The sequence below is a fragment of the Diceros bicornis genome, chromosome X (assembly GCF_020826845.1).
Source record: "Diceros bicornis minor isolate mBicDic1 chromosome X, mDicBic1.mat.cur, whole genome shotgun sequence".
Taxonomy (NCBI): Eukaryota; Metazoa; Chordata; class Mammalia; order Perissodactyla; family Rhinocerotidae; genus Diceros; species Diceros bicornis.
The window spans coordinates 139,310,652-139,324,424 of NC_080781.1; the positions used below are offsets into that span (position 1 = coordinate 139,310,652).

The following is a 13,773-nucleotide window of genomic DNA, read 5'->3' on the forward strand; positions in this document are numbered from 1 at the left end:
TCAGAGCAGAAATAAATGATATTGAGACCAAAAAAACAGTAGAAAGGATTAATGAAACAAAGAGTTGGTTCTTCGAGAAGATAAACAAAATAGACAAACCCTTAGCCAGGCTAACTAAGAAAAAAAGAGAAAAGGCTCAAGTAAATAAAATTAGAAATGAAAGAGGAGAAATTACAACGGATACCATGGAAATACAGAGGATTATAAGAGAATACTATGAGAAATTATATGCCAACAAATCGGACAATCTAGAAGAAATGGATAAATTCTTGGACTTATAAAATAATTATGTTTGATATATTTAAAGAAATAAGATGAGGAGTTGAAAGTTGGACTGAGTAACAAGATACTATTTAAAAATGACCAGGTGGATTAGAAAATACCATTTAAAACCTCTAGACATAAAAATAGGGATGAAATTGAAATTCAATGGATGAGTTAAACAAATTAAACCCAGAGAGTCATTCAGTAAACTGAAAGATAGTTGTGAAGAAGTTACTAATGAATCAAGACAAGGAGATAAAAACATAGAGAAAGAAAGTTGAGACATGGAAGATAGTATGAGAAGGCCAAACATTTGTCTAGTCAGAGTTGCAGAAGAAGATAATAGAAAAAATAGGAGTGAAGCAATATGTAAAGGGATAATGGCAGAGTTTCTCACAATTCATGAAAGATACCAATTCTCAGACAGTCCAAAGACTCACAAGCAGTTTAGTGTAGTCAAATGTTAGTGGTAGAATGTAGATGATGGGTTTATGGGTGTTCACAGTATATTTTCTTCAGTTTGGATGATTGTTAGAAGATTTTCATAATAATAAGTTGAAAAACCCCACGAAGGGAAAGTAAATAAAGGCAAGAACAGAAATGAACAAAATAAATAACAAAATTCTTGGCCGGCCCCGTGGCTTAGCGGTTAAGTGCGTGCGCTCGGCTGCTGGCGGCCTGGGTTCGGATCCCGGGTGCGCACCGACGCACCGCTTCTCCGGCCATGCTGAGGCCGTGTCCCACATACAGCAACTAGAAGGATGTGCAGCTATGACATACAACTATCTACTGGGGCTTTGGGGGGAAACAAATAAATAAATAAAATCTTAAAAAAAAAATAACAAAATTCTTAGAGGATCAACACCAACTTGAATGGCTCTTTTAAACGACTAAAATTGAACATAACCAATCAATAAAAAGCAATGGATACAAATAAACAATATTAAGAATGTAAAGGAGGTAATAATTGCAAATACGTCATAAATTAATGATGTAAGAGAATATTATGAACAACTTCATACCAGTGAATTTGAAAACTTTGGTGAAAATAGGCAAATTCTCAGCAAAATAATATAAAAAAGTGACTCAAGTAGAAATAGAAAAGCTGAATGGTTATGTCATCATTAGAGAAACTGAATCAGTGAGGAAATTTTTACTACAAAGGATCACGAAGCCCAAACAACTTTACAGATACTTTCTACCAAAAAGAAGAGATCATGGCAATCTTATATAAACACCTCCAGGGAATGGAAAAAGAGAAATATTACCCAGCTTATTTTATAAGGCTAAAATAACTTGATACCAAAACCAATAGCGATAACATAAGTAGAAAATTATAGACCAATCTCACTTATTCATGCAGGTTAAAAAATCCTAAAGAAGAATATGTCCAACCAAGTCTTGTACACAAATATTCATAGCAGCATTTTTCATAATAGCCCAAAAGTGAAAACAACCAAAATGTTCATCAACTGATGAATGGGTAAATAAAATTGTGGTATAGCCACACAATGAAATGTTATGCAGCCATACAATGAAATCAAGTACTGATATACGAAACAGCATGGATGAACCTTGAAAACAATACACTGAGTGATAGAAGCCAGTCACAAAAGGCCACCCTTTTGGGTTCCTGGACTGAATTCCAATGTGTGTGTGGGGGGGCTTCCCACACAACACCAAGCAATTCTCAGACACCAGCAAGGGTGTCTGAGAATTCAACTCAATTCAACTCAATTCTGACACTATCTACATGGAGATAGCACCAGATCCCACAGGTTAAGGGTTCAGTCCTACAAGACTGCCCCCCTCCCCACTTCAGATGCCAGTCCCAAGCCCAGGCTGTTACCTGTGCTTCTGACCTCCTCAGGTTTGATTAATTTGCTAGAGTGGCTCACAGGACTCAGAGAAACATTTTACTTAATAGATCACAAGTTTATTATAAAAGGATGTAACTCAGGAACAGCCAGATGGAAGAGATGTATATGGCAAGGTATGGGGAAAGGGACAGAGCTTCCATACCCTCTCTGGATGTGCCACTCTCTCAGTACCTCCATGTGTTCACCAATCTGGAAGCTCTTCGAACCTTGTCCTTTTGGGTTTTTATGGAGGCTTCATTATATAGTCATGATTAATTAAATCATTGTCCATTGGTGATTGATTCAAACTCTAGGCCCTCTCCCCTCACAGAGGTCAGGGGGTGGGACTGAAAGTTCTAACCATCTAATCACATGGTTGTTTCTCCTGGCAAGCAGCCCCCATCCTTGGGTGGGATCCAAAAGTCACCTCATTAATATAACCAGAGACAGCTTTGTCACTCCCAACACTTAGAAATTCCAAGGGATTGGGGAGCTGTGAGCCAGGAACTGTGGATGAAGATCATACATATATGAGAAATATATTTTGGTCATCTGAATGACCAAATATATATTTCTTGAAAATCACAATATGGCAACCACATATTGTATGATTCCATTTCTATGAAGTGCCCAGAATGGCAAATCTGCAGATACAGAAATTAGATTAGTGGTGGTTGCCTAGAGCTTGAGGAGATGGTGGGACTAGGGGATGATGGCTAAGGGGTGCGGGATTTCTTTTTGGGCTGATGAAATGTTCTAAATTGATTGAGGCGATAATTCTGCAGATATGTGAATACACAAAGCACCACCGAATTGTACGCTTCAAATGGGAGAATTGTATGGTATGGAATTATGTCTCAATAAAGCTGTTACAAAAGAAATCCTAGAAGATTTTAGCAAAATAAATCCAACACTCTATAAAGCTGAAAATATACATGAACAAGTTGGATTTATCCCAGGTATGCAAAGTGGGTTTAACATTTGAGAGTCTGTTCATGGACTTCTCGGTAAAGATGGCAGATTGACCACAGGCTTCTATTTTCCCTCTATCCCAAAACATCCTCTAAAATCACAGTAAAAGGATTTGTTAAAAGCATAAGCCCACCAGGGTGTGAAGAATTGAAGAAGACAATAGCAGTAACATATTGGAAACTGGAAAGCAGATAGATGTATAGTAAATGACTTATCAGACCCTAGAAAGTTAAATCCTAAATACACTGGGGAAAAGGCAAGAAGCAACTTGACTTATACTGCAGAATACCCAAAGGGTTCAGGCACTGCCCATGGCACGTAGTTCTGAAAATAGGGTTGAAGGGAAAGGAGAAGAAGGGGTAGTATTCAGAAGTCTGTGTAAGCAGCAGAGAAATCCCAAGGTCCCTTCCCCCACTCAGTGGAGGTGGATCACTATGACTTCTCATCTCCTACTCCACAGGAAAGTTGAAGTGTAGTCTCTGGAGAGAGTAAAACAAGGAGTCTCTGCACTGGGGGGATGCTAGACACATTTGACCAAGACTACTATACTAAAAACAAGGTGATTAAGTAAATATGCATAACAGATATGAGAACCATTCCCAAACTGTTTCCCCAGCCCTTCTTTTCCAGAATGTCGACAACCAGACATTTACAATTGAGTCTGGAGATTGGAAGATAGTTCTATGGGCTATTTGAGCAGCCCAAGAGGCAAGACCTAGGTCCCAACATCAGGGGTTCTCTAAGAAGACCATCCAGCAGGATCACCTTGCAGTGAACCCCACAGTTAACAAGAACCACCCATGTCCTCCAAGCTTTGGATCAGCTTTTTGATCTTTCACTCTTAAATATAAGCAGACAACCGATGATTTCATTAGATGTTTCAGGAAAGCTGTGGTATGAAGGATAGAGACCAAAACAAACAGATCAGAAGAAACGAAAACTATGCCAAAAGGAGAAACATTTTTAAAAATTCAATTATTACCAATAGTCTCTGAGAGATGAGCTATTATAACCATAAATTAAAAGAATCTATTAAGTCAATCAAGCATGTTAACATATTAATGGAAGAAATGATGTGATTATCTCATTAGATGCAGAAAAAGTATTTGATAGAATGCAACATCTATTCACATATGGAAACTTGCTGTATGAATGGAGGCTGTGTTACTGGGAAAAGGATGGTTGTCCGTGTGGGGTAAAACAAAGAAAGAAATTAACTATCTCCCTATTTCACCACCATATGTTAAAATCAGTGCAGGCTAGATTATTACTTAAATGTGAAGGGCAAAACTTTATAATTTTAGGAGAAAATATGGGGAGACAAATTATGACCTCAGCATACGAAGGATTCCTTAAACAAAATACAAAAGCAAGCCACTTGGAAAAGATTGATATATTACATTAAAAGTGAGAACTACTTTTCATTAAAAAAAATACCATAAAAAGAAAGAAAGAACAAGTATAGACTGTGACAGGCTATTTGCAATGCACATAACCAACAAATGATTACTCTCCAGGATGTATGAGGAAGTACTGAGAAAAATCAGAAAAATGCAAGTACTTCAATATAAAAGTTAGCAAAATAAAACCAAATCTGAACAGGCAGTTCACAGAAGAGAAAAAAAAATGACTCTTAAACATATGAAAAGGTGGCCAATTAGTTAAGTAATAATCAAGGGCATGGAAAATCAAACCACACTAAGATGCCATTTTCTCCATATCAGGTCGGAAAAACATTAAAAAGTCTGACAATACCAAGTATTGGCCAGGAGGGAGATCACTAAGAGCTCGTATACACTCCTGGTACGTGTGTGGGTTGGTACAACCACAGCCTCTTTAGAAAACAGTTTGGTGATAGTAAAGTTGAAGGTGCACACATCCTATCACCCAGCAATTCTGTTCCCAGGTACACACCCTAGAAATCCTTCCACTGGTGCACGAATGCTCATGGCAGCATTGCTTATAAGAGCCCCCAAACTGGAAGCAACTCAAATGTCCATTGGTGTTGGAAGAGTTAAATGTATCATGCAATAGAATAATGTATTCCAATGAAAATGAATGAAATAGGACTAGTGCATCAACATGGGTGAATGTGAAGTATGTAATATGGAGCAAAAATTGAAGTCACCAAAAATACGTACAATATGGTTCTATTGATAAAAGTTCAAAACAGGCAGAACTAAACAATATGTGATTTAAGGATGCTTACACACTCATAAAACCATATTTAAAAAGAAAAGGAGTTTTAAACACAATATTGATCTTTTCAGGATTTAATCTCTAAAGTATCACGGGCCTGTCAGATCCATAAAAGGAATTCTTGGGGGAGATTTTGGCGTACTATTTCCATGGTGAAAAGGGGTATAACTTCATGTGAAGGCCAGATTGGCTCTATTGTATTTCAGATGCCAGCTCTCACTCAGACACGCAGGATGGGATCTGCACAGGTCTCATCAGGCCACTCTGTTAGGATCTGATGGCAGCTGCTCAAGTGGAGACACAACTCTACCTCCTTCCCTTGGGCAGCCCGGCCAGACATCGTGAACCTGAGTCCTGTGATGTTGGTTTCTAGCAGGAGCACAGAGCAGCCAACTCCCTGAGCAGTGGTGCTCTGACGTGGACGAAGAAATTCAGCCTGGATTATTTAGCCCTGGACTTCAATTCAGCATCACCAGCCCCTGTACAGCAGGTAGGAAGAACTTTGTGTCTGACAATTCCCAGGAGATTCTATTTCTGTTTAGATTTTTCTGATGATTCAACCACGCATGTTCTCTTTGGAAAGTCTTAAACATACAAACATGTACAGTGAAGAATATTAAAATCAGCCCTAATTCTTCCCTCCAGAAATCTTGGTGTATTTCCTCTGGGGTATGCTCTTTGGGTTTATATATATGAATGTATGCAGTATTCATGCTCTTCAAAACTTGGAACATAAAGTTTATAGGCAAATTTTTCTGGCAGAGATGCTGGTGGGGTAAAGGGCACTCCAGTCAGAGGAAAGGCCTACTTAGGGAAGAAGCAATAGCCTAGTTTGCCTAGACCCTGGGGAGTGGTGACAGGAGCCCTCAGTAAAGGACTTCAGTTGCCAGAGTGGGCAGTTTTGACTCCTTTGGGTAATATTCTCATCTGTAAAGTGGGGATCAGAAATAATACCTACATCGAGGCCTATTGTGAGGATTAAATGTGTTAATACATGCAAGCGACCATAGCCATTAACTAGTGTAAGCCGTGGAATAAGTAAATGGTAAGCAGTGGACAACAGCTAAATATTTTTGAACAAGGGATTGTCATAATCTAAATCGTGCCTAACAATGTATTGTTTGATGAGAAAAGCAACTTGCCAAACAGGAGATGTAGTATGATTCCATTGTGTGTGTGTGTGTGTGTGTGTGTGCGTGTGTGAGTGTGTGTGTGTGTGTGTGTCTGCAGAAAAAAAGTCTGGAAGACTTCCTTTCCTTTTTGCTGAATGAACTCCCACTTCTCCTTTACCTTTAATTTCATTCCAAAAACCTGAACTGGTACGCCAGAAAAGCTGATCAGAAGGATGAGACTGACAAGTGCAAAAGGTGCATTAGTCAGTTTTGGTAGGCTATGCAGTCAAGACAAATAACCCTCAAATCTCAGTGGCTTGCAACAGCAAAGGCTTTTTCAGTTGTTGCTCATGGGACAGTCCATTGCAGGCCAGGACCTTGGAGTTCCAAGTCATTTTCAATCCAGGGCCCAGGTGGGAGGAGCATGCTGGTCTCCTGGCAGAGGAAAAAAGAGAGATTGCAGAATCACAGGATGCCGCTTTTCTCTTTAGGATTGGCATGTGTCACTTCCATTCACATTATATCAGTCAAAGCAAGTCAAATGGTTAGAGCAAAGTCGAAGGGAGCTGACGCAAAGAGACATTTATACACATACACAAAAAGTATAATAGCGCTTCTGCAGGGAACGACCCAGGAGGAAGGGGCAGCAAATATTTAATGACACTGTAATCTACCATAGAAGGGTTGACATTTTACTGAATTTTTTAATTTGATGTAATGAAAACCTTTTTGTTCTTTCCCTTCAGAAACTTCTCCTTTCAGAAGAACAAAGAGTAGACTATGTCCAAGTGGATGAGCAGAAGACACAAGCTCTCCAGAGCACAAAGCAGGAGTGGACGGATGAGAGACAATCTAAAGTGTGAGAGATGTGGGTTTGGGCTGTGTGTGAGATTGGGAAGCTTGGGGCTTGCTTTGAGTTTTTTGCTAGAATTGCACTGATGGTCAACGCCGGTCAAGATTCAGAGAGAATGTGTAATTTCTGTGGGCTTGGCAAGAATCTTTGGGAGAGAGGATCTATTTGTACACATTGAACAGGGAAAAGAAGGAAGCAGTCTTCTCGCAGAGGAGGCTCTGAGGGAGTCCAGGCCCTGCCGCTGCCCCCACCTGTCATAGCAGTTTCCTTCTCTGGCCACACTTGCTCATGCCCAGAGCCTCATGGATGCTTGGAGTTGGCTCCACAGTCACAAGAGGCAGAGACGGAGGATTCCACAGCCATGGACTGAGATGTAGAAAACCCCATTCATTCAGGCAGAGTTGGAACAATAAAAACAAGACTTGGGAGAATATTTTTCCCAGAGTTTGGTTAAAAATCTCTACAGTGAAGCATTCGTAGTGCAGATTGGAGTCAGTATTACTACTGACAGGATGACATCTTTTGACTCCAATACCTGAAATTCTGACCTCTCTCTTGTGCTTCCTTTGGAATCATAAATTATCCCAGCAGAGAGGCGCCTGGAGACCATCCTGTCCCTGCCCCTAAAGACACGGTTGAGGAGATCAAACCCAGCAATGGTGACAGAATCTGCACTTCTTACTCCAAAAACTCCAGCAGACAAGTCATTTCTATCCCCAAAGAAAGACAATTCAAGTGACAGAGGCAATGAGTCCTGGGCTCCAGGTTGAGCATATCAGATGACACCAGTGGCTCTAAATGTCGTGGTTAAGCAGCTACCTGTGGCTGAGTGTTCCGTTGCTGTTGGCCTTTTCCCAAAATGCTTTCACATGCATCGTCTCATCTCTTCCCCTAAAAGACTTTGGATGCTCGGCTTGGCAAAGATTGTTGTTCCCACTTTGAAGAAAAGAAAGTTGAGAAGCAGAGGAGGGAACACTTTGCTCAAGATCACTCACAGAGCCAAGACACAGAGTCAGGCTTAGAATACAGTTGGCCAGGCTGTCCATTGCAGGCTCATTCCACCACCTCACACTGCCTCTGAGGAGTGTGATGAAATCTATCAGTTTGGTCAACCTCGGAGGTGTGTGGGAAAACATGTACAGACACAAGTTGAGTCATCATCTCCTCTCCATTTCATAGGATTTTGAGCAGGTGTTTTTGTACTTGAAAGGTATGCATGTCAAGCCAATGTTTCTTTATATGGTGTCCAAATGGGGAACTCTAACATAATCAGTAGTTACCATTAGAAATACCTCTTGATGATCAGTGTGAAATCCATTCTTGGATCGTGTGGTCCCCTTGCAATGTATTTCCCGTCAGCTGGCTAATACTGGCAGAAGAATATTTGCGACCTTGGGGAAGACACAAATCATCCCGGGCTATCCTATGCTGGACCAAAGCTTTTGAGTGATAAAGAGTTATGACCACAAAAACAAACAAACAGAAAAACAATGAGTTCCATTCTCAGGTTTCCTGGCTAATTTTTCCCTTCTGCTTTAGTGATGACTAGGTCCCTTATGGAACACTGGGGTTCAGGGGATCCAGATGAAAGTTTCAATCAGGCATGGGATTTTACTTAATTTCCCTTCCTGATCCTTCTGAACACCTGCAGCAAGAAGACAGATCTGAACAACCAATAATTAAGCCGATACTGGTCTGCCATTCTGACTGGCACTATGTCGTACATATAAGGATGAATCAAATAGGCAGGCAGGTCTACAACAGTCAGGATTAATCAAAGCAGTTTTAGGCTTTGCTGCAGGGTTTCAGGGTTTCAGACTGCCCCAAAGGTAAGTAAATGCCAAAGTCTTAGTTTTTCATACCATGAAAGAAGTAATTTTGTTGTTCAAAGCAGCAGGATCTGGTAACATAATTTTCTTCCTGGAGCAAGGTGAGGAAAAGTTGCTGAGTGCCTTAACTGAGTGAAGAGTCCTTAATGAGCCTGGGCAGAGCAAGGAGCGGGCTCCCCACAGCTGTGGCCAGCTCCACATCACTGCACACCAGCTGGAGCCTGTAAGGAGCTGCCTTTTTCCCTATGGGACTTGCGAAGAGTCACAGAGCCTCAGGCAAGAATCCAGGTGTGCAGACTGCCAGTTCCCATAGATGGTAGCTTCCTTATGTGTGGAGCACCTGTGTTTAGATCACTGATTACTGACAAAGGCTGGTGCAGAAAAATTGTATGTCCAAATGTCAAGAACCATACCAGATTGAAGATAGATCAGAAAAGTAAATACATCTGAAACTATGTCAGTAGTGAAATGTCATCCAACTGACCAAAAAAAAACAAAAACAAAAACAAAACACAACTGTTTCTACAGGGACGTATTTCTGCACAAAGCAATACACAGTTGAGTGGTGTTACTTGTTTGGAAGTGATTAATTAGGGATTAAAAAAACAAAGATGACTTCACCCTCATTTCCAGGGTGTATGCGATTATGTCCTGCTTTGATAAAACTGCTAATGGGTAGCTACACAAATGTGTAATGAGTCAGGGATACAAAGTACAGGCAGTTTTTGAGCTGACAGCAGCATATGCTCCTGAGAAAGTCACCATAAGTCAAAACAATGCTGGCTAATCTTGTTTTCTGGTGGAGATAATCCATGTGTAACAGTGGGCTATGATTCTGACCAGGGTCTGAGGGTTTTTTTTTAACAGAAATGATCCCAGATATTCCAAGTCAAGTGCACACGGCGTGTCTGTACACTGTGCGGGGTGCACCTTCCTAGAGGATTGGGGAATCAACCTAAGGACAATGCAGCAGTTACTCCCACATTGTTTTCTCTAGTTCCTTTCTGCTTTGTTTCCTTCTGGCTCATTTCGTTAGGGAATTCCTCCAGATCAGGAGTTGTGCAGTGCAGAAGAGAGGACCGAAGGGTCTCAAGCCTGCAAGTACCTAAGGCCACAAGCCCAGGAATGTTGGGAGTTAAGCTTTCCTTGGGGAGGGAGGAGCCCTGGGGCCCAGCACACAGCCTGGCTACAATGGCACGGAGTGATCCTGTGGGGGTCAGTGTCCAGGCCACTTCACTATGGAGCAAGGATCAGCTGAATCATGGCCTTTAGGTCCCAATCGAGACTGAAGGCTCCCTTCAGGACTGGCTTTCTCCCTTCAGGCCTCCTCAGTCCCTGTTCATACCATCTTTGTACTCACAATCATGCAGGTTTTTAAAAATTCATTCTGTTTTTACTAATTCATTTCCAGCATTAATAAAAGTCTTATAAGGAGGAGTCATGACTTAAGTTCTCTCTTATTTTTTTTAAGTGATGACATCCAGTATAAATACAGAACACCTTTTGAAAGCTGAGTATGTGAAAATAGACTTCATTGCCATTTTCAAGTACAACAAACTTAACCTGACTCACGTGTAATGACCTACACACATGTTTTTTCACTGCAAACAGTTGAGCAGATGGCTGTAATGAGTACAGCTTCTGCTCAGCCAAACCACATCTTCACATCTTTTTTCTACATCAGAAACTAGCTTTAATAATTGGCAGTGATATCAATGGCCCTCCCTGATACCATGTATAACATGACCTTCGTCATTACTGACATTAAAAAGCAACAGACCCCAGCCTGCCTCTGCCCAGCAGGCGTCTTTTGTGCCACCACCTCCCTTTTCTCTATGGCTGAGGCCCCCAGCTGCCATAGGTGCTGGGTCAGTGGCATCTCTAGGCCACGAAGCAAGGCTGGGACACCAGAGTAGTGGGGGCTCAGTTTGGGGGAAACAGGCCAAAGGCAGACAGGAGACAGGTTCAGGGAATCCTGGGGCTGAGAGAAAAGAGGAGAAGCCACATGAAATTCCTTGCCCTGATATAGTATGAGGCCGACCACCATGAACGCATTTTCCTGACACACCCAGTCCAGACTCAGCCCCTGACCCAAAGAAGAGCAGCTTGGCCCACAGAACTGACCTGAGAAGCAGGGACCAGGAAACCTAACCTACAGGGGCCTTGAACCCCAGGCCTCTTATGCTCTGGCCCCTTTAATCTATGAGACGCCTCCCTAAGTTTCCAGCTTCCTACTTCTCCTTTATTTCCCTTGATCTTAAATTGCATTTATTGTTATCATTTCCTTATTTTAATTGTGCTATTTGTCTTATAAATTTAGTTTTTATTTTCTGCAACTGAGAGTGTCTGGCATGGATGCAGGCTGGAACAGGGGGCCCAATGGGAGAGAAAGCAGAGCTGAAATGCAGACCCGCCACACACAGGCACTACATTTATGACAGAGGGAGCACTGGAGACCCTTAGGGACCTGAACACCTTTCCAATCAAGGGTGCTGGGTCACTGGATGGAGAGCCACGTGGACAATAATGAACCTTGACCCCACTCTGCTGCCATGCACAAACATCTATTCCAGGTGGACCTCAACTGGGAAGGCAGAACAGTCAATTTGACCTGTTCCCTCCACTTTATTAGGTCCATTTTGCTTCTGTCCACCACTGCTATTTGGGTCTTTGTTTCATGGTCAAAACCTCTATTTTAATGAGTTTTAGCCTTTGTTTGCCTTCATGTAAAAGAACACAACCTAACTGTTTTATGTCTGTCTTGAAACTTTAAATTATTTCAACTTTTTGTTCTTTAATTTGAGACTTTTAATTCATTTTCATATGGTGATAGGAGCCAGAATAGTGGTTACTTTTATTGGGGAGATTATTATTGATTGGAAACGGCACAAGAAAACTTTCTAGAATGATGGAAATGTTCTGTATCTTAATCATCTGGTGGCAATATGGGTGTATACATAAGTAAAAATTTATCCATCCATAAATTTAACGTTTGTGCACTTTGCTGCATGTAAATTATACCTCAACAAACCAGTTAGCATGAAGGAAAATAAAAGACTCCAGGGGAATTGAAAAGATAATGTAAGAAACACAACCATAAAACAGAGGAAACTACAGGAAAACTTTTTATTATCTTGGGTGTGGAAGACCTTCAGCAGTAAGGCACAAAAGACAGAAGCAATAAAGGAAATATTTATTTCTTTTGATAATTCCATTTAATTCACCACATATTTAGTGATTACCTGTTTTGTAACAGGTACTCTTGTAGGCACTTCAGATACACGAATGAGTGAAACAAAGACCCCTTTCCCTGAGGAGCTCATGTTCCGGCAGAATGTAGTGGACACTGTTGGTGCTCTGCACAAATCCTCTAGGACCTCTTTCACTTTTTTTTTTTTGGTGAGGAAGATACGCTCGAGCTAACATCTGTTGCCAATCCTCCTCTCTTTTTTTTTTCCCTGAGGAAGATTAGCCCTGAGCTCACATCTGTGCCAATCTTCCTCTATTTTGTGTGTGGGTCACTGCCACAGCATGGCCACTGACAAGTGGTGTAGGTTGGCGCCAGGCATCCGAACCTGTGAACCCAGGCCGTCAAAGTGGAGCACGCTGGGCTTAACCGCTACACCACAGGGACGGCCCCCATCCCTTTCACTTTTGATATGCCTTTTTCTGACTTTAATGTGCTTTGTGCCCACACCTGGGACTCTCCCTCAGAGGCGAGCCCCTCAGGCAGTTACTAGAGCTGCTTTACTTGTAAGAGCAGAGAACTGGAAGTGCCTCAGAATGGACTCTCCTTGCCCTCTCCTCTGAGGGGGACAGCATTCTGAAATCCCAGCTCCTTTACCTCAGGTTGGGACAAAGTCTAAGTAGAAATTACACTCCAGAGTTACCCCGTGGGATCTGGCAGAATCTTTCCTTGCTCTGAGATTGCCCCCTCCCTTGGGCTCTTCTCCTTCCCTGTCCCGCTTTCCCCACTTTCCTGGTCTCAGCCTTTGGGAAACCCAATGGTAGTACACTGCATTCTCGAAAAATGGTCGCAAAGATATCTCCTGTCCCACTTGCTCTTCCAGAATCTAGCCAGTCCCCGTTAAGAGGTGCAGAATCTGGGTAGGACTGGGCAGTGACTGCGTTCACCAATAGAGCACAGCAGAGGGGACATTGTGATGTCTGGGGGTGGGTGATACAGCTTCTTCTTGGCTCTCTCTCGAGATACACACCCTTGGAACCCAGCCATCATGCTGTGAGGAAGCACAGGACACATAGAAAAGAACCAAGGCCCTTAGCCCTCAGATTCCACTGAGTTCCCAGCTGGCAGCTGGCACAAAATTGCCAGATGTGTGAGTAAGACCTCTTGGAAGCAGATTCCTTCAGCATTCATTTTCGCCACCCCAGCCACTGTCCCATGGTGCAGGCATGAGCCTTTCCCTCAGTGACTGCCCATGAGCTATATTTGAGAGCATTCAAGGCAGGGAGAACAGACTGCAAAAGCCCTAATTCAGCAGGAAACCTGGAATATTGAGGACGCAGCCAAGAGGCCAGTGTGGCTGGCATGGAATGAGCAAGAGACAGCAGGGTGGAGGAGGTAGACAGGTAATGAGGGATTCACAGATTATAATGTGGGGTTTTATAGACTACCTTTGGTTTATGTTCTGAGTGAAAATGGAGCCAGTGAAAGGAACTGAGCA

At 42.1% G+C, this 13,773-nt stretch overlaps 1 protein-coding gene across 2 annotated transcripts in view; it reads left to right on the top strand.

The window, feature by feature from the left end:
* The window catches only part of GAB3 (GRB2 associated binding protein 3), an 88,248-nt gene extending 76,361 nt beyond the window's left edge, over positions 1 to 11,887 (top strand). For both annotated transcript variants that reach the window (XM_058535039.1, XM_058535040.1), the window contains exons 9-10: positions 5,668 to 5,784; positions 7,153 to 11,887. In XM_058535039.1, coding sequence (XP_058391022.1) covers positions 5,668 to 5,784; positions 7,153 to 7,269 — 234 coding nt within the window. In that variant the 3' untranslated portion in view covers positions 7,270 to 11,887. The remainder of the gene's footprint in view (positions 1 to 5,667; positions 5,785 to 7,152) is intronic.
* Positions 11,888 to 13,773: the final 1,886 nt, after the last annotated feature.